The sequence below is a fragment of the Dendrobates tinctorius genome, unplaced genomic scaffold (assembly GCF_039654945.1).
Source record: "Dendrobates tinctorius isolate UK_male_01 unplaced genomic scaffold, ASM3965494v1 ptg000214l, whole genome shotgun sequence".
In the NCBI taxonomy this organism is placed as follows: domain Eukaryota; kingdom Metazoa; phylum Chordata; class Amphibia; order Anura; family Dendrobatidae; genus Dendrobates; species Dendrobates tinctorius.
In genome coordinates, this window is record NW_027361881.1 from 461,633 (window position 1) to 482,480 (window position 20,848).

Here is a 20,848-nt window from a genome sequence, read left to right on the forward strand (position 1 = left end):
GTGACTGGGGAGGATAGCTCCGTCCTCTCTGTGACGGGGGAGGATAGCTCCGTCCTCTCTGTGACCAGGGGAGGATAGTTCCGTCCTCTCTGTGACGGGGGAGGATAGCTCCATCCTCTCTGTGACTGGGGAGGATAGCTCCATCCTCTCTGTGACTGGGGAGGATAGCTCCATCCTCTCTGTGACTGGGGAGGATAGTTCCGTCCTCTCTGTGACTGGGGAGGATAGCTCCATCCTCTCTGTGACTGGGGAGGATAGTTCCGTCCTCTCTGTGACTGGGGAGGATAGCTCCGTCCTCTCTGTGACGGGGGAGGATAGCTCCGTCCTCTCTGTGACCGGGGGAGGATAGCTCCATCCTCTCTGTGACTGGGGAGGATAGTTCCGTCCTCTCTGTGACTGGGGAGGATAGCTCCGTCCTCTCTGTGACGGGGGAGGATAGCTCCGTCCTCTCTGTGACCAGGGGAGGATAGTTCCGTCCTCTCTGTGACCAGGGGAGGATAGTTCCGTCCTCTCTGTGACTGGGGAGGATAGTTCCGTCCTCTCTGTGACTGGGGAGGATAGTACCGTCCTCTCTGTGACCAGGGGAGGATAGCTCCATCCTCTCTGTGACAGGGGGAGGATAGCTCCGTCCTCTCTGTGACCAGGGGAGGATAGTTCCGTCCTCTCTGTGACTGGGGAGGATAGTACCTTCCTCTCTGTGACCAGGGGAGGATAGCTCCATCCTCTCTGTGACAGGGGGAGGATAGCTCCGTCCTCTCTGTGACCAGGGGAGGATAGTTCCGTCCTCTCTGTGACTGGGGAGGATAGTTCCGTCCTCTCTGTGACTGGGGAGGATAGTACCGTCCTCTCTGTGACCAGGGGAGGATAGCTCCATCCTCTCTGTGCCCGGGAAGGAAAGCTCCGTCCTCTCTGTGACAGGGGGGAGGATAGCTCCGTCCTCTCTGTGACTGGGGGAGGATAGCTCCGTCCTCTCTGTGACCAGGGGAGGATAGTTCCGTCCTCTCTGTGACTGGGGAGGATAGTTCCGTCCTCTCTGTGACTGGGGAGGATAGTACCGTCCTCTCTGTGACCAGGGGAGGATAGCTCCATCCTCTCTGTGCCCGGGAAGGAAAGCTCCGTCCTCTCTGTGACAGGGGGAGGATAGCTCCGTCCTCTCTGTGACTGGGGGAGGATAGCTCCGTCCTCTCTGTGACGGGGGGAGGATAGCTCCGTCCTCTCTGTGACCGGGGGAGGATAGCTCCGTCCTCTCTGTGCCCGGGAAGGAAAGCTCCGTCCTCTCTGTGACCGGGGGAGGATAGCTCCGTCCTCTCTGTGACCGGGGGAGGATAGCTCCGTCCTCTCTGTGCCCGGGAAGGAAAGCTCCGTCCTCTCTGTGACCGGGGGAGGATAGCTCCGTCCTCTCTGTGACGGGGGGAGGATAGCTCCGTCCTCTCTGTGACCGGGGGAGGATAGCTCCGTCCTCTCTGTGCCCGGGAAGGAAAGCTCCGCCCTCTCTGTGACCGGGGGAGGATAGCTCCGTCCTCTCTGTGACGGGGGAGGATAGCTCCATCCTCTCTGTGACAGGGGAGGATAGCTCCGTCCTCTCTGTGACGGGGGAGGATAGCTCCATCCTCTCTGTGACGGGGGAGGATAGCACCGTCCTCTCTGTGACCAGGGGAGGATAGCTCCGTCCTCTCTGTGACAGGGGGAGGATAGCACCGTCCTCTCTGTGACTGGGGGAGGATAGCTCCGTCCTCTCTGTGACCGGGGGAGGATAGCTCCGTCCTCTCTGTGACCGGGGGAGGATAGCTCCGTCCTCTCTGTGACCGGGGGAGGATAGCTCCGTCCTCTCTGTGACAGGGGGAGGATAGCTCCATCCTCTCTGTGACGGGGGAGGATAGCTCCGTCCTCTCTGTGACGGGGGAGGATAGCTCCGTCCTCTCTGTGACCAGGGGAGGATAGTTCCGTCCTCTCTGTGACTGGGGAGGATAGTTCCGTCCTCTCTGTGACTGGGGAGGATAGTTCCGTCCTCTCTGTGACCAGGGGAGGATAGCTCCGTCCTCTCTGTGACAGGGGGAGGATAGCACCATCCTCTCTGTGGCTGGGGAGGATAGCTCCGTCTTCTCTGTGACTGGGGAGGATAGCTCCGTTCTCTCTGTGACTGGGGAGGATAGCTCCGTTCTCTCTGTGGCTGGGGAGGATAGCTCCGTCTTCTCTGTGACCGGAGGAGGATAGGTCCGTCCTCTCTGTGACCAGGGGAGGATAGTTCCGTCCTCTCTGTGACTGGGGAGGATAGCACCGTCCTCTCTGTGACTGGGGAGGATAGCTCCATCCTCTCTGTGACTGGGGAGGATAGCTCCATCCTCTCTGTGACTGGGGGAGGATAGCTCCATCCTCTCTGTGACTGGGGAGGATAGCTCCATCCTCTCTGTGACTGGGGGAGGATAGCTCCATCCTCTCTGTGACTGGGGAGGATAGCTCCATCCTCTCTGTGACTGGGGGAGGATAGCTCCGTCCTCTCTGTGACTGGGGAGGATAGCACTGTCCTCTCTGTGACTGGGGAGGATAGCTCCATCCTCTCTGTGACTGGGGAGGATAGCACCGTCCTCTCTGTGACTGGGGAGGATAGCTCCATCCTCTCTGTGACTGGGGGAGGATAGCTCCGTCCTCTCTGTGACTGGGGAGGATAGCACCGTCCTCTCTGTGACTGGGGAGGATAGCTCCGTCTTCTCTGTGACCGGGGGAGGATAGCTCCGTCCTCTCTGTGACCAGGGGAGGATAGCTCCGTCCTCTCTGTGACTGGGGAGGATAGCACCGTCCTCTCTGTGACCGGGGAGGATAGCACCGTCCTCTCTGTGACCAGGGGAGGATAGCTCCATCCTCTCTGTGACCGGGGGAGGATAGCTCCGTCTTCTCTGTGACGGGGAGGATAGCTCCGTCCTCTCTGTGACAGGGGGAGGATAGCTCCATCCTCTCTGTGACTGGGGAGGATAGCTCCATCCTCTCTGTGACTGGGGAGGATAGCACCGTCCTCTCTGTGACTGGGGAGGATAGCTCCATCCTCTCTGTGACTGGGGAGGATAGCTCCATCCTCTCTGTGACTGGGGGAGGATAGCTCCGTCCTCTCTGTGATTGTGGAGGATAGCTCCGTTCTCTCTGTGACTGGGGAGGATAGCTCCGTTCTCTCTGTGGCTGGGGAGGATAGCTCCGTTCTCTCTGTGACGGGGGAAGATAGCTCCGTCTTCTCTGTGACCGGGGGAGGATAGCTCCGTCCTCTCTGTGACTGGGGAGGATAGCACCGTCCTCTCTGTGACCGGGGGAGGATAGCTCCGTCTTCTCTGTGACCGGGGGAGGATAGCTCCGTCCTCTCTGTGACCAGGGGTGGATAGCACCGTCCTCTCTGTGACCAGGGGAGGATAGTTCCGTCCTCTCTGTGACTGGGGAGGATAGCACCGTCCTCTCTGTGACTGGGGAGGATAGCTCCGTCCTCTCTGTGACAGGGGGAGGATAGCTCCATCTTCTCTGTGACCGGGGGAGGATAGCTCCGTCCTCTCTGTGACTGGGGAGGATAGCACCGTCCTCTCTGTGACCGGGGGAGGATAGCTCCGTCTTCTCTGTGACTGGGGAGGATAGCTCCGTCTTCTCTGTGACTGGGGAGGATAGCTCCGTCCTCTCTGTGACTGGGGAGGATAGCACCGTCCTCTCTGTGACTGGGGGAGGATAGCTCCGTCCTCTCTGTGATTGTGGAGGATAGCTCCGTTCTCTCTGTGACTGGGGAGGATAGCTCCGTCCTCTCTGTGACTGGGAAGGATAGCTTTGTCTTCTCTGTGTCTGGGGAGGATAGCTCCGTCCTCTCTGTGACTGGGGGGGATAGCTCCGTCCTCTCTGTGACCCGGGAGGGGGATAGCTCTGTCCTTTCTGTGACCGGGGGAGGATAGCTTCGTCCTCTCTGTGACCGGGGGAGGATATCTCCGTCCTCTCTGTGACCGGGGGAGGATAGCTTTGTCTTCTCTGTGACTGGGAAGGATAGCTCTGTCCTCTCTGTGACCGGGGGAGGATATCTCCGTCCTCTCTGTGACCGGGGGAGGATAGCTCCGTCTTCTCTGTGACTGGGGAGGATAGCTCCGTCTTCTCTGTGACTGGGGAGGATAGCTCCGTCCTCTCTGTGACTGGGGAGGATAGCACCGTCCTCTCTGTGACTGGGGGAGGATAGCTCCGTCCTCTCTGTGATTGTGGAGGATAGCTCCGTTCTCTCTGTGACTGGGGAGGATAGCTCCGTCCTCTCTGTGACTGGGAAGGATAGCTTTGTCTTCTCTGTGTCTGGGGAGGATAGCTCCGTCCTCTCTGTGACTGGGGGGGATAGCTCCGTCCTCTCTGTGACCCGGGAGGGGGATAGCTCTGTCCTTTCTGTGACCGGGGGAGGATAGCTTCGTCCTCTCTGTGACCGGGGGAGGATATCTCCGTCCTCTCTGTGACCGGGGGAGGATAGCTTTGTCTTCTCTGTGACTGGGAAGGATAGCTCTGTCCTCTCTGTGACCGGGGGAGGATATCTCCGTCCTCTCTGTGACCGGGGGAGGATAGCTTTGTCTTCTCTGTGACTGGGGAGGATAGCTCCATCCTCTCTGTGACTGGGGAGGATAGCTCCATCCTCTCTGTGACTGGGGAGGATAGGTTTGTCTTCTCTGTGACTGGGGAGGATAGCTCCGTCCTCTCTGTGACCCGGGAGGGGGATAGCTCCTTTCTCTCTGTGACCGGGGGAGGATTGCTCCGTCCTCTCTGTGATCGGGGGAGGATTACTTTGTCCTATCTGTGACCGGGGGAGGATTGCTTCGTTCTCTCTGTGACTGGGAAGGATAGCTCTGTCCTCCTTTCGGTGATTGGGGGTAGGTCCGTCCTTCTCTCAAAGATCGCAGATCACTCCATCCTCCTTTCAGTGATCGGGGCATCTTTGTCCTTTCTGACTGGGGAGGACAGCTCTGTCCTCTCTGTGATTGGGGAGTATAGCGCGGACCCCTCTGTGACTGGGGGGATGGCTCCATCCTTTCTGTGACTGGGGGGTATCTTAGTCCTCTCTGTGACTGGGGGGGATAGCTTCGTCCTCTCTGTGACTGGGGAGGATAGCTCCATTCTCTCTGTGACTGTGGGTGGGATAGCTTCGTCCTCTGTGACTGGGTGGAGGATAGCACCGTCCTCTCTGTGACTGGGGAGTATAGCGCGGACCCCTCTGTGACTGGGTGGAGGATAGCTCCGTCCTCTCTGTGACAGGGGGAGGATAGCACCGTCCTCTCTGTGACTGGGGAGTATAGCGCGGACCCCTCTGTGACTGGGGGGATAGCTTCGTCCTCTGTGACTGGGGAGGATAGCTACTTTCTCTCTGTGACTGTGGGGGGGACAGCTTCGTCTTCTCTGTGACTTGGGATGATAGCTCCGTCCTTCTCAGTGATTGATGATCTCTCCGTCCTCCTTTCGGTGATTGGGAGCAGCTCCGTCCTCTCTGTGACTGGGGAGGATAGCTCTGTCCTCATCTTGGTGATCGGGAGTAGTTCCATCCTCTCTGTGACTGAGGAGGATAGCTCCAGCCTCTTGTCTATGATCGGGGATAGCTCCGTCCTCCCAGTGATCGGGGATAGCTCCGTCCTCCCAGTGATCGGGGATAGCTCCGTCCTCCCAGTGATCTGGGGGCAGCTCCGTCCTCCCAGTGATCGGGGGGCAGCTCCGTCCTCTTCTGCTCCTGCTGGTGCTCCCTGTGATCTACTTCTCTATTTATATAGTATCTGCCTGTAGCTCGCGGATTACGTGTCTGTTACACATTTCTCCTTCCACCATGACGGCACGATGGAGAGTGAGGGGATTCGCCCCTCAGGGACAGGAAACCTACAGATATAAAGGTGGTACCTCTCTCTCGCATCAGTTGGTTTCCTGTCCCTGATAGGGAACCTATAGTCGACGTTGGAGGACATGTGAGGATCGTCGTGGGATGCCAGGCCCGACCGGATCAGACCGATGCAGGCAGCGGGGGTTCCCTACCTCTGCGGGGGCGGTAGCCTGGGGTCAGCGGACATTCAGGGTGTGCAGAGAGAGGCTGCAAAACAAGATGGACCGTAGGCCGCCTCTCCCGGAGCGTGTTCCTGGCCTATCCCATGGCCGTACTGATGCCAGGGCTTCAGAGAGTCTGTGGATATGCGAGGGGCGGTATGCACTCATGACCCGAGCAAGTGCCGTGGGGCATTACTGGGTAATCCAGTGGGACGCATGCGCGGGCGCAGTGACGTAAGAGGCTACAAGGCACAACTAAGTAATCCAGTCACACCGGGCGCACGGCGTTCCCTCCTTTGGGAATTGGATGATTTGGGTCAGGTGGCCGGGGGAGGTTCCGCAGGTATTTAGGCTAGAGAGAAGCACTAAAACACTGCTTCTAAAGGAGCTCGGGCAATCTTCTTCACGGGCCATGAGTGACCAGGAGCATCCGGAGGTGCAGGCCCAGTCACCTCGTCATCATCACGAGCAGCAGCAGCAGCGATAACGACAGCAGCAAAAGAAACGGACGGAAGGAGACCCTTCTCATCGCCATGAACGGGGTGACAGCGGAAGTGGCCACTCGGGTTCCCAGTGCAGCAAGGGCTCCAGTGTGGCGTCCGGCGCAAAAGAGAATCCATCTTTGGGAATGGTTTCTCCTCCAAATCCTGTATCCTTCCTTCTGTCAGGATGGTATGTGAGCTTTGTGAAAGTTCACTTTATAAATAGGGCCCTGTGTTTCTTCTTTTTTTAGTGAAAGAAAAGTACAAGCAAATCTAAACATAGGATCTGTACACTCTGTACGGAAGAGTTACCCACTACGTGGGAAAAAACTCTAACTCCTGCATAGAGCAAACAATCTGCGAGGAGACTCCGGGGTTCGCCTCAGATCTTAGGTCTTTGATTAAGACTTACGTAGAAAATACCTTCAGGAATCGGGAAAGAAACAATGTAAAACCAGACACAGGTCCCCTGATCCTGGGTCTGGTAGTATGGAGAGTGAGGGAGGGGATTCGGATACATCCAGATCATCATCATCATCATCATCATCTTCCTCTGGGGGTAGAAGTGGAAGCAGCTGTTTTCTGGTAGAGGAAACAGACTAGTTAAAGCGGTCAGAACCACCATGGGTCTGGTAGACCCTCGACCCAAGAAAACAGTTCAGGAAATTATGTCTAGAGCAAAAAAAGAGGAGGTCCTTTCCATTGAATTAAAAAATCCAATCCATAATTAAGAGGGAATGGAAAAAGCCAGAAAGGAAGGGCCTTCTTACCCCAAAAAGAAAATATCCATTTAAGGACCCTGTGTGCTCATTCTGGGAAAAGGCACCAAAGCTAGATGTGGCATTTGCCAAAGCCTCCCAAAAATTTGCCCTTCCCTTTGAGAGAATATGGGGATGTTAAAAGATTCCATGGAAAAAAAAGTAGATTCGTTCCTGAAGGGTTCATGGGAGGCCGCTGGGGGTGGGCTAAAACCAGCAGTAGCTGCCACCTGTACGGCCAGGTCTCTAATGGTCTGGTTGGATCAGCTGGATTCACAGCTAAGAGACTAAACCTCTAGAGACACGATACTAAATTCCATACCTGTAATGAGTATGGGGTGCTGCCTTCCTGGCGGACACATCAGCGGACTCGGTCAGGCTAGCCGCTAGACCGGCATCCTTCTCCAACGTAGCCCGTCCAGCTCTCTGGCTTAATTGTTGGCCGGATGGTCTCCAGACAAAGTAAAAATTGTGTTCCATCCCTTGCGAGGGCAAGTTCCTGTTTGGCTTCACGTTGGACAATATTCTGGATAAACGGGACAAAAAGAAACTCTTCCCTATCCTCTCCAATCAATCCTATAAACTGTCCTTTCGGAAAAAGATTTATCCAGAGGAAACCCCCCAAACATCTCCAGGATAAGTGGGAAAATAGGAGGGGTAGAGGCAAGGGGTTCATGTTCAACAGGGGCCCTATTGACAATAAAAAGCCATCCCAATGAGGGTTTTCCCCAGGTAGGGGGAAGGTTATCGCTCTCTCTCTGCCTGTGAAAAAAATAACCAACATTTTTTGGATATTGGACCTGATAAAATCAGGTCTATGACTTCGTTTCCATTCTCCTTACCACCCGTCCTTCATAGTGACTCCTCGGAGATCCTCAAAAGAGGAGCAACTAGCCTTAGAACAGGAGATTCTGTGTCTAGTGGAGAAGGCAGTTCTTCAGGTGGTCCCTTGCCAACAAAGAGGCAATGGATTTTACTCCCCCCTTTTCCTGAGGAGAAAACCGGATGGGACATTCAGAACAATTATGAACTTAAGGAAACTGAACAAGTGTCTGAAAGTGCAATCCTTCAAGATGGAGACAATAAAGTCATCAGTGAAAATGCTATTTCTTTTCTGTTTCATGACAGTTCTGGATCTAAAGGACACATACTATCATGTCCCCATCCACAAGGACTATCACAAATTCCTCAAGGTGGCAATCACCATGCAGGGGGTGATATGACATTACCAGTTCAAAGCCCTTCCATGGGTATTCACCAAGGTAGTGGCGGAGGTGATGGCACACTTAAGGGAGCCTGATATCCTGATCGTTCCTTACCTAGACGACTTCTTGATATTAAGCAACTCCCCCCCCCCCCCCCAAAGCTTTGCAAAGACCAGTTAGAGAGTCATGAGTTCCTTAACCAACTTAGGCTGGCTTTTGAACCTACGGAAATCCAGAATTGTGCCAAGCCAGGTACAAGAATACCTAGGCATCATACTAGACTCAAACAGGAATGTCGCCTCCCAGTAGAGAAGGTTCAAAAGATGGTAGAGCTGGTATTGCGAGCAAGGGGACTCCACTAAACAACCTTGCAGAAAGCAATGTCACTTCTAGGGTCCATGACATCTTGTATCCTGACCGTTGAATGGGCTCAGGTACACACCAGAGAGTTACAGTGGGAAATACTGTCAGCAGAAAACTCTCTACAAAGAAATTTAGAAGTGCAGTTTACCATGATGTCATCAGAAACGGCTTTCTCGCTAGAATGGTGGATGAAGTTAGACAATCTAACCTGGGGCAATCCTTGGATATTACTAATTTCCCAGGTCTTGACTACGGACGCAAGCCCCAGGGGGTGGGGGGCTCACCTGAACGATCAGGTAGCTCAGGGGGTCTGGACAGAGGAATTAAGAGCAGTATCCTCAAACCTGAAGGAACTGTTAGCAGTGAAGTTAGCCCTCTTAGAATTCTTGAGCACCCTTCAGTCACACCACGTGAGAGTATTTTCAGACAACCGAGTAGATGTAGCATATTGGAATCACCAGGGCAGGACCCGGTCCCGTCCGCTTATGGAAGTAACAAGGTCCATTTTTCAGTTAGCCGAGGACAACTTGGGATCTCTGACGGCACTCTGTATAACAGGGGTAGAGAATCGCAGGACAGATTTTCTGAGTCGGACCAGCTGAGGCAGGGCGAGTGGGAGCTGAATCAGGCGTCGATCGATCAGATCGCAGAAAAGTGTGGGTACCCAGCCATAGATCTGTTTGCCAACAGTCAAAACAGGAAAGTAGACGCCTTATGCTCAATAGAACCCTTGGGGAACCCAGTCACATTAGACGCCTTCATGATTCCATGGAGCCGACATCTAGCATACACCTTCCCTCCAATTGCCCTGATTCTGTTATTTCTGAGGAAAATATGGGAGGACAAGGCAAGGGTGATTTTGATAACCCCCTTCTGGCCAAGGAGGACATGGTTTTCTTGGCTGAGGATGATGTCCATCTTCGACCCTTGGGTACTTCCGGAGCTCTCGGACCTTCTTTCCCAGGGGCCGGTGGCTCATCAGCAGGTAAAAAAACTTGCACAATGACAGCCTGGAACTTGAAATGGCGCTCCTGAGCAATAGAGGGTTCTCACCAAATCTAGTCTCCACTTTGCTACAAAGTAGAGAGCCTGTTACCACCAAACTGTACGGGAAGACTTGGAAGAAATTCCTCACAGCTTTAGGCTCCAAGTTAGACAGGGGGGTTCCACTAACTGCTATCTTAGAGTTCCTGCAGAAGGGATTGGAAGAGGGGCTGACCACAAGTACTTTGAAAGTTCAAGTTGCAGCTTTGGGGGCCCTGTACAATTCCGACCTGGCTGGGAATCGATGGACATCTAGGTTCATCAAAGCGTCGGACAGGTCTAGACCCATCCCCTCCCGGTGTACTCCTCCTCCGTGGGATCTTAACTTGGTCCTTACAGCCCTAACTAAGGCCCCTTTTGAACCCCTGTCAGAAGCATCACTTAAAGTCTTGTCCCTTAAAACATCTCTCCTCATAGCTCTTACATCAGCTCGTTGGGTCAGTGACATTCAGGCTCTATCGGCCTGCACGCCTTTCACACAGATTTTAGAAGATAGGGTTGTTCTTAAAACCAACCCCGGCCTACCTTCAAAAAGTGGTGTCGCAATTTTCTTTTTGCCCTAATCCCAAAATTGGGAAGAGGAAGTCTTACACACACTAGATCTCAGAAGGTGCTTAATCCATTAGTTAGCGGCCACACAGGAGTGTAGGAAGGATAGGTCACTGTGTGCTTTCAGGGTCCTCAGAAGGAGCAGAAAGCTTCTAAGGGCAAGATGGATAAGAGACGCCATCACCTTGTCATACTCCTCGCATGGGACAGCCGTCCCGGAGAAAGTAAAGGTTCACTCAACAAGAGCAGTGGCGACCTTCTGGGCGGAAAGAGTCGGCTCCACAATAGAACAGATATGTAAAGCCGCGACGTGGTCTTCCCCTTCTACATTCTTTAATCACTATCGGCTGGATCTAGCCTCTTCCTCAGACCTTACCTTTGGGGGAAGGGTTTTGGATGCAGTGGTCCCCCCGCAATATACAAATCTCTGCAATTTTCTCTGTGGTGCCGTCATGGGGGAAGGAGAAAGACATAGTTATTTACCGATAACAGGATTTCTCGGAGCCCATGATGGCACCCGTACATTCCCTCCCTTCACATGTGGGTGTGCACCCTTAGTTTGGTTGACGTTAATACTTAGAGGTAGCCACGCGGTGTCTCTGTTTAAGCTTCATAGTATTGTTAACTACTTGTTCTTTATGTTATTAATTTGAAGTTCCTCTCGTGCTTTGTAAACAACTGATGCGGGAGAGAGGTACCACCTTTTTATCTGAAGGTTTCCAGTCCATGATCGGCGGATCTCCTCTCTCTCCGTGGTGCCATCATGGGCTCTGAGAAATCCCTTTATGGGTAAGTAACTACGTCTTTTGGTCTGTGATCCCCATCATCAGCCCGTTGCGATACCATAACCCGCCAGCTGCCATTAAGTCACAGTGAGATTCAGATCACTCTCTGGGTCTTAGCTTTGAGGAGTGAGACTCTGCTCCTTTTTGTATCCCTTCCTGACCTCGCAGATTACAGGAATGATCACTCGTTCCATCCTTCCTATAATAACCGGTGCAGTATAACGCCCACCCTCCCTCCCATGCCTGCTGGCTGTATTACTTCCAGTCCTGTACGGCCGGCCCTATGAGTCCTCTGTGGTCAGTGGCTTTGTGTTGGATGCTGGACGCGTTCCTCCGCTCATCCTCCTGTGATTACTTCCACTTGTGCAGAGCGATGTCCTCGTGTTCGGAAAGAGGCATTTATGTCTGAGAAGTAATTGCCATAAGCGGAGCTTCCTATGCTGGGGAGGGTTCTGGGCAGGGGTCCGGGCTCCGGGGACACCACTCGGTGATGTTTTATCACACACTGTCCTGTTCTTCTGCAGGTGACAAGCACGCTGGCACGGTGGAGACCGATGAAACCAATGAGATTGAATCTCCTCGTGTCCCTGAAGAGACTCTGATCTGGGTTCATGAGAAGATCAACAAGCCCAAAGTGGTGCCAAAAACGCCGCAGCCAAAAACACCGCAGACAACCAACGAGAACCTGATGAGTAAGTGCCACATACAAGACACATGGCGCACTGCAGGAAAGTGAGAATAGAGACCCCCGACTGACACTGAGACTGCAGAGTCACTGGAGATCGGTGGTGTCCTCACTGAGACTACAGAGTCACTGGAGATCGGCGGTGACATCACTGAGACTACTGAGTCACTGGAGATCAGCGGTGACATCACTGAGACTACTGAGTCACTGGAGATCAGCGGTGACATCACTGAGACTGCAGAGTCACTGGCGATCGGTGGTGTCCTCACTGAGACTACAGAGTCACTGGAGATCGGTGGTGTCCTCACTGAGACTACAGAGTCACTGGAGATCGGTGGTGTCCTCACTGAGACTACAGAGTCACTGGAGATCGGTGGTGTCCTCACTGAGACTACAGAGTCACTGGAGATCGGTGGTGTCCTCACTGAGACTACAGAGTCACTGGAGATCGGTGGTGTCCTCACTGAGACTACAGAGTCACTGGAGATCAGCGGTGACATCACTGAGACTACTGAGTCACTGGAGATCAGCGGTGACATCACAGACTACTGAGTCACTGGAGATCAGCGGTGACATCACTGAGACTACAGAGTCACTGGAGATCGGTGGTGACATCACTGAGACTACTGAGTCACTGGAGATCAGCGGTGACATCACTGAGACTGCAGAGTCCCTGGCGATCGGTGGTGTCCTCACTGAGACTACAGAGTCACTGGAGATCGGTGGTGTCCTCACTGAGACTACAGAGTCACTGGAGATCGGTGGTGTCCTCACTGAGACTACAGAGTCACTGGAGATCGGTGGTGTCCTCACTGAGACTACAGAGTCACTGGAGATCGGTGGTGTCCTCACTGAGACTACAGAGTCACTGGAGATCGGTGGTGACATCACTGAGACTACTGAGTCACTGGAGATCAGCGGTGACATCACTGAGACTGCAGAGTCCCTGGAGATCAGCGGTGACATCACTGAGACTACTGAGTCACTGGAGATCAGCGGTGACATCACTGAGACTGCTGAATCACTGGAGATCAGCGGTGATATTAATAATGATCAGCGGTGTTAATATATGTAAGCGGTGACATTTAGAGATCAGCGGTGACATCAGTCAATTGATATCTACTCTTTTCTTTTTTAGCTCAAGTCATCAAATGTGAGACGCGGATGAGAGACAAGTGTAAGGGATCCACCTGTAACAGGTACACGCTCTTTGGTGTGATAAACGCGTGGCCAAAATTGTTGGCACCCCTCGTTTAATGACAGAAAACCCCACAATGGTGTCAGAAATAACGTGATTCTGACAAAAGTAATAAGAAATCAAAAATCTATGAAAATGAACGGATGAAAATCAGACATTGCTTTCCAGCCATATAAAGAATAACACTCATGAAATCGGCCTGGACTGAAATGGTGGCACCCCGACAATAATGTGACAATGGGACATGTTAGATGGCGGTGTGTCCACTAATCATCATCATAGGGGTCTACAGTCCTGGAGTCAGTGAGCGGCCAGTATAGAGGGGGCTACAGATCCTCACTGTGCTGTGTGGTTGTCACACTCAGCATGGACCAGAGGGAGCGAAGGAAAGAGTTGTCTCAGGAGATTAGAAAGAAAATTACAGACAAACATGTTACAGGTAAAAGTTATAAGACCATCTCCAAGCAGCTCGATGTTCCTGTGACTACAGCTGCACATATCATTCAGAAATGTAAGCTCCATGGGACCGTAGCCAACCTCCCTGGACGTGGCCGCAGGAGGAAAACTGATGACAAATCAAAGAGACGGATCATACGAATGGTAACAAAAGAGCCCAGAAAGACTTCTAAACAGATTAAAGGTGAACTTCAAGCTGAAGGAACATTAGTTTCAGATCGCACCATCCGTCATTGTATGAGCCAAAGTGGACTTCATGGGAGACGACCAAGGAGGACACCATTGCTGAAAAAAAAATCATAAAAAAGCCAGACTGGAATTTGCCAAACTACATGGTGACAAGCCACAAAGCTTCTGGGAGAATGTCCTATGGACAGATGAGACAAAAATGGAACTTTTTGGCAAGGCACATCAGCTCTCTATGTTCATAGATGGAAAAGTGAAGCATATCAAGAAAAGAACACTGCCCCTACTGTGAAACATGGAGGAGGCTCTGTTATATTCTGGGGCTGCTTTGCTACATCTGGCACAGGGTGTCTAGACTCTGTGCAGGGTACAATGAAATCTCAAGACTGTCGAGGAATTCTAGAGTGAAATGTGCTGCCCAGTGTCAGAAAGCTTGGTCTTGCAACAGGATAATGACCCAAACCACACAGCTAAAAACACCCAAGAATGGCTAAGAGGAAAACATTGGGCTATTCTGACGTGGCCTTCTATGAGCCCTGACCTGAATCCTATTGAGCATCTTTGGAAAGAGCTTATAACATGCCGTCTGGAAAAGGCAACATTCACACACGAGACAACTGGAGCAGTTTCCTCTTGAGAAGTGGCCAAAATACCTGTCGAGAGGAGCAGAAGTCTCACTGACAGGTACAGGAATCGTCTGATTGCAGTGATTGCCTCAAAAGGTTGTGCAACAAAATATTAAGTCACGGGAACCATCATTTCTGTCCAGGCCGATCTCATGAGTGTTATTCTTTATATGGCTGGATAGCAATGTCCGACTTTCATCCGTTCATTTTCATAGATTTTTGATTTATTATTACTTTTGTCAGATTCACGTTATTTCTGTCACCAATGTGGGTTTTCTGTCATTAAACGAGGGGCGCCAACAGTTTTGACCACGTGTGTATTTCCGGACATTGCTAAGCAGGAGAGCTGCGGTGCGAGGCTCAGGTCACATGTCTAATAATCATTTACTGATGAAGTGAAGAACCGATCTATAGACTTCAATATTAAAAAAAAAAATCCATTTGCAATCATTTTTTTTTTTTTTTTTTTTTAGCAGGCCAGAAACGTGTTTGCACAACCTGCTTGTCCTGCGAAAGTAACTGATTGCTGCTGGATGATTACTGGACATGTGGCTGTAGCCGGACACTTCAGCATCTGCAGCTTCATGCACTGGCTGGAGGAGGGGGATGCAGCTGCAGGTCTCACTGTGTCTGTGAGAAGGGAGGAGGAGCCTCAGCAGGTGCAGAGGGAGCAGGGAAATACCCCACACCTGCAGCAGGTTCCTCTCCCCTCGGCAGTGGGTGCTCTCAGTGGTGAGGGAGAATGTGATCTTCTGGGCTGTGGAGGACACGTCCTGCCCTGTGTTGGGACCTTTCTCTCCTTTATGAATGTTTTGCTTTGTTCGGATTTACACTGAGCACAGCATTTTTGGCAGTGGACGGGGCGAGCACGTGTTCCAGCGCCTCCTCGCTCACTGTTAATTTTCACCCTTCACATTCCTTATGGAAATAAATGGGTTTGCTGGGGTGTAAATTTGGGGTAACCACAGCGACATAACAATCCACAGCGAGAAGAGGAGGACTGGCCGTCGGGGGGAGGGCTGTTGGGCGCTGGCGTTATAACACATGGACTGTTTTATGGGGTTTGGAGCTCAGGTGGCAAAATAAACAGAATGTCCTCGTTCTGTTCACTCCTTACTGTAATATTTCTACATGCAGAGGCTCCAGATCCTCCACTTACAGGTCACTTAAAGGGGAAGTCCAAGCTGTTGTGTCTCAGACTCCGCACCTTCTGCTGTGACTGCACCCTGATTCATCAGTATTTAAGAGCAGATTGGATTAACCCCTCCCAGTTGCCACATCAGAGCTGTGTGTCATGTGACCTGGTGGCAGTTAGCGCTCAGTCCAGAAGCTCCTCCCATTTTCTGTGCAGGAGGCACACAAGACAGACACAGCGAGTGCAGGATACTGGAGGACGCCAGCAGATGTCACGTTATTTTAGTTGCACATGACCTGCATGCTGATGTTCTCCCACATCGGTGATCGGTGATGCTCTGGTGGATTTCTCTTACAGTTTTATTGGTTCCAGGTATTTCTGTCCGGCTGGCTGCGCAAGTAAGAAAGTGAAGATCTTTGGGACCCTTTTCTATGAAAGCGTAAGTGTCTCCTGGTCCAGCAGCAGCTGTGGGTCCCCGAGACTAAAAGGGACCCCGCAGGGCTCAGATTCACCTCCCTGGCCACAAAGAGTGCAGGTATACACGGCCCTCAGTGGAGAGGAATCGGGAACTAGAACTAATACTACGAGGAGGGCTGAACTGGCGGTGATGAGGGAACACACTCCCAGGGCTGTCAACATGCTTCTGCCTGCCCCCATACTTCTGGCTATGCCCCTCCCCTTCCATACCACTCCCCTTTCTTTGCCTCTCCCCTTTTGTTGCACCTCCCATTTTATGCCCCTCCCTTCATCTGCCGCCACTCTTTCTTTGCCCCTCACCTTCTTTCAGTGCGCCTCCTTTTCCTTTGTTCCTCTTTTTTTTTTAACCATAAACTTTTTATTGAAGTTTAAATAGTCATCTTAACCATTTAGCCTCCAGTTATTCCTTTCTATGCTCCTCACCTTAATTTTTACCTCCTCTTCCAGTTTTCCTATTCCTTCTATTATCTTCCTCTTCCTGTCTCTCTGCTCCTTTCCCTTTTTCTATGACTTTACCATTTTTTGCTTTCCATTCTTCTTTTCATTACTATGTCTCTTCCCTTTTGTCCCCTTTCCGTCTCTTTACAACTCACCTTCTTGTCTCTGCCGCTCCCACTCCCCTTCTTGTCTAGGCTCCTCCCTTTTTCTGTTCCCCCTCTCCCTGTCTCTGCTCCTCCCCTTCCTTTCCCAGCTTCTCCCCTTTGTGTATCTGCACTCTACTCTTCCTGTCTAATCTCTTTACCATCTCTGCTCCACCATCTTCCTGTATATGCCCCTCCCTTTCTTGTGTATAAGCTCCTCCCTTTCCTACATAAGCTCCTTCCCTTCCTGTCTGTGCTCCTCCCTTTCCTACATAAGCTCCTCCCTTTTCTACATATGCTTCTTCCCTTCCTGTCTATGCTCAACCCTTACCTAATAAGCTCCTCCTTTTCCTACATAAGCTCCTCCCTTTCCTGCATAAGCTCCTCCCTTTCCTACATAAGCTCCTCCCTTTCCTACTTATGCTCCTTCCTGTCTACCATTGTCCCGTTTCACTCATCTCATCGGTACCGTTTGCTCTCCTCTAGATGTCCAGCTTATGCAGAGCGGCCATACACTATGGGGTCATCGATAACAATGGCGGCCTGGTGGATATAACCCGGAAAGGGCGACTGCAGTTCTTTGTGAAGTCCACCAGGAACGGCGTGGAGTCACTGAGGTAAAACGCCACAATTTGTGTCCAACTGTAAATTAACAGAATCCCAGAAACTGACGATTCTTTTATGTCCCTCAGTAAATTCAAACCTGGAAATTCATTCATGGTTTCAAAGGTGACAGGTGAGATCCACGGGGGCGGGGTATATAGTGTGTACAGGGGTGCTGTATATGAGGGTGTTTAATGTGTGGGGGTATATAGAGTAAAAGGAGGTATGTAACTTGTACGCAGGTGTGTAATGTTATGGTGTATATATAATATATGGGGGGTATATGACATGTATGGGAGTGTATCTAGGTGTATGACGTGTGTGGGGGTGTATCTAGGTGTGTGACGTATGTGGGGGTGTATCTAGGTGTATGACATGTGTGGGGGTGTATCTAGGTGTATGACGTATGTGGGGGTGTATCTAGATGTGTGACGTGTGTGGGGGTGTATCTAGGTGTATGACGTATGTGGGGGTGTATCTAGATGTGTGACGTGTGTGGGGGTGTATCTAGATGTGTGATGTATGTGGGGGTGTATCTAGGTGTATGACGTGTCTGGGGGTGTATCTAGGTGTGTGACGGGGATGTATGACGTGTGTGGGGGTGTATCTAGATGTGTGACGTGTGTGGGGGTGTATCTAGATGTGTGATGTATGTGGGGGTGTATCTAGGTGTATGACGTGTCTGGGGGTGTATCTAGGTGTGTGACGTATGTGGGGGTGTATCTAGATGTGTGACGTGTGTGGGGGTGTATCTAGATGTGTGATGTATGTGGGGGTGTATCTAGGTGTATGACGTGTGTGGGGGTGTATCTAGGTGTATGACGTATGTGGGGGTGTATCTAGATGTGTGACGTGTGTGGGGGTGTATCTAGGTGTATGACATATGTTGGGGTGTATCTAGATGTGTGACGTGTGTGGGGGTGTATCTAGATGTGTGATGTATGTGGGGGTGTATCTAGGTGTATGACGTGTCTGGGGGTGTATCTAGGTGTATGACGTGTCTGGGGGTGTATCTAGGTGTATGACGTATGTGGGGGTGTATCTAGATGTGTGGGGGTGTATCTAGGTGTATGACGTATGTGGGGGTGTATCTAGGTGTATGACGTGTGTGGGAGTTTATCTAGGTGTGTGGGGGTGTATCTAGGTGTATGACGTATGTGGGGGTGTATCTAGATGTGTGACATGTGTGGGGGTGTATCTAGGTGTATGACGTATGTGGGGGTGTATCTAGATGTGTGACATGTGTGGGGGTGTATCTAGGTGTATGACGTATGTGGGGGTGTATCTAGGTGTATGACGTGTGTGGGGAGTGTATCTAGATGTGACGTGTGTGGGGGTGTATCTAGGTGTATGACGTGTGTGGGGAGTGTATCTAGATGTGACGTATGTGGGGGTGTATCTAGGTGTATGACGTATGTGGGGGTGTATCTAGGTGTATGACGTATGTGGGGGTGTATCTAGGTGTGTGACGTATGTGGGGAGTGTATCTAGGTGTATGACTTATGTGGGGGTGTATCTAGATGTGTGACGTGTGTGGGGGTGTATCTAGTTGTATGACGTGGGAATATATCTAGGTGTGTGACGTGTGTGGGGGTGTATCTAGGTGTATGACGTGTGTGGGGTTGTATCTAGGTGTATGACGTGTGTGGGGGTGTATCTAGATGTGTGACATATGTGGGGGTGTATGACGTGTGTGGGGGTGTATCTAGGTGTGTGACGTGTGTGGGGGTGTATCTAGGTGTATGACGTGTGTGGGGGTGTATCTAGATGTGTGACATGTGTGGGGGTGTATCTAGGTGTATGACGTATGTGGGGGTGTATCTAGGTGTATGACGTGTGTGGGGAGTGTATCTAGATGTGACGTGTGTGGGGGTGTATCTAGGTGTATGACGTATGTGGGGGTGTATCTAGGTGTATGACGTATGTGGGGGTGTATCTAGGTGTGTGACGTATGTGGGGAGTGTATCTAGGTGTATGACTTATGTGGGGGTGTATCTAGATGTGTGACGTGTGTGGGGGTGTATCTAGTTGTATGACGTGGGAATATATCTAGGTGTGTGACGTGTGTGGGGGTGTATCTAGGTGTATGACGTGTGTGGGGTTGTATCTAGGTGTATGACGTGTGTGGGGGTGTATCTAGATGTGTGACATATGTGGGGGTGTATGACGTGTGTGGGGGTGTATCTAGGTGTGTGACGTGTGTGGGGGTGTATCTAGGTGTGTGACGTGTGTGGGGGTGTATCTAGTTGTATGACGTGGGAATATATCTAGGTGTATGACGTATGTGGGGGTGTATCTAGGTGTATGACGTATGTGGGGGTGTATCTAGATGTGTGACGTGTGTGGGGGTGTATCTAGTTGTATGACGTGGGAATATATCTAGGTGTATGACGTATGTGGGGGTGTATCTAGGTGTATGACGTGTGTGGGGTTGTATCTAGGTGTATGACGTGTGTGGGGGTGTATCTAGATGTGTGACATATGTGGGGGTGTATGACGTGTGTGGGGGTGTATCTAGGTGTGTGACGTGTGTGGGGGTGTATCTAGATGTGTGACGTGTGTGGGGGTGTATCTAGTTGTATGACGTGGGAATATATCTAGGTGTATGACGTATGTGGGGGTGTATCTAGGTGTATGACGTGTGTGGGGTTGTATCTAGGTGTATGACGTGTGTGGGGGTGTATCTAGATGTGTGACGTGTGTGGGGGTGTATCTAGTTGTATGACGTGGGAATATATCTAGGTGTATGACGTATGTGGGGGTGTATCTAGGTGTGTGACGTATGTGGGGGTGTATCTAGATGTGTGACGTATGTGGGGGTGTATCTAGGTGTATGACGTGTGTGGGGGTGTATCTAGATGTGTGACGTGTGTGGGGGTGTATCTAGTTGTATGACGTGGGAATATATCTAGGTGTATGACGTATGTGGGGGTGTATCTAGGTGTATGACGTGTGTGGGGTTGTATCTAGGTGTATGACGTGTGTGGGGGTGTATCTAGTTGTATGACGTGGGAATATATCTAGGTGTATGACGTATGTGGGGGTGTATCTAGATGTGTGACGTATGTGGGGGTGTATCTAGGTGTGTGACGTATGTGGGGGTGTATCTAGATGTGTGACGTGTGTGGGGGTGTATCTAGTTGTATGACGTGGGAATATATCTAGGTGTATGACGTATGTGGGGGTGTATCTAGGTGTATGACGTGTGTGGGGTTGTATCTAGGTGTATGACGTGTGTGGGGGTGTATCTAGTTGTATGACGTGGGAATATATCTAGGTGTGTGACGTATGTGGGGGTGTATCTAGATGTGTGACGTATGTGGGGGTGTATCTAGGTGTGTGACGTATGTGGGGGTGTATCTAGATGTGTGACGTGTGTGGGGGTGTATCTAGTTGTATGACGTGGGAATATATCTAGGTGTATGACGTATGTGGGGGTGTATCTAGGTGTATGACGTGTGTGGGGGTGTATCTAGGTGTATGACGTGTGTGGGGGTGTATCTAGATGTGTGACATATGTGGGGGTGTATGACGTGTGTGGGGGTGTATCTAGGTGTGTGACATATGTGGGGGTGTATGACGTGTGTGGGGGTGTATCTAGGTGTGTGACGTGTGTGGGGGTGTATCTAGGTGTGTGACGTGTGTGTGGGGGTGTATGACGTATATGGGGGTGTATCTAGGTGTATGACGTGTGTGGGGG

The 20,848-nt window shown here is 51.4% G+C and overlaps 1 protein-coding gene across 2 annotated transcripts in view; it reads left to right on the top strand.

Annotated features, from left to right (window-relative positions):
• CRISPLD2 (cysteine rich secretory protein LCCL domain containing 2) overlaps positions 1–20,848 on the top strand; it is a 77,847-nt gene that overhangs the window by 46,093 nt on the left and 10,906 nt on the right. For both annotated transcript variants that reach the window (XM_073554869.1, XM_073554870.1), the window contains exons 7-11: positions 11,726–11,893; positions 13,025–13,085; positions 15,860–15,926; positions 17,032–17,162; positions 17,238–17,281. In XM_073554869.1, coding sequence (XP_073410970.1) covers positions 11,726–11,893; positions 13,025–13,085; positions 15,860–15,926; positions 17,032–17,162; positions 17,238–17,281 — 471 coding nt within the window. The remainder of the gene's footprint in view (positions 1–11,725; positions 11,894–13,024; positions 13,086–15,859; positions 15,927–17,031; positions 17,163–17,237; positions 17,282–20,848) is intronic.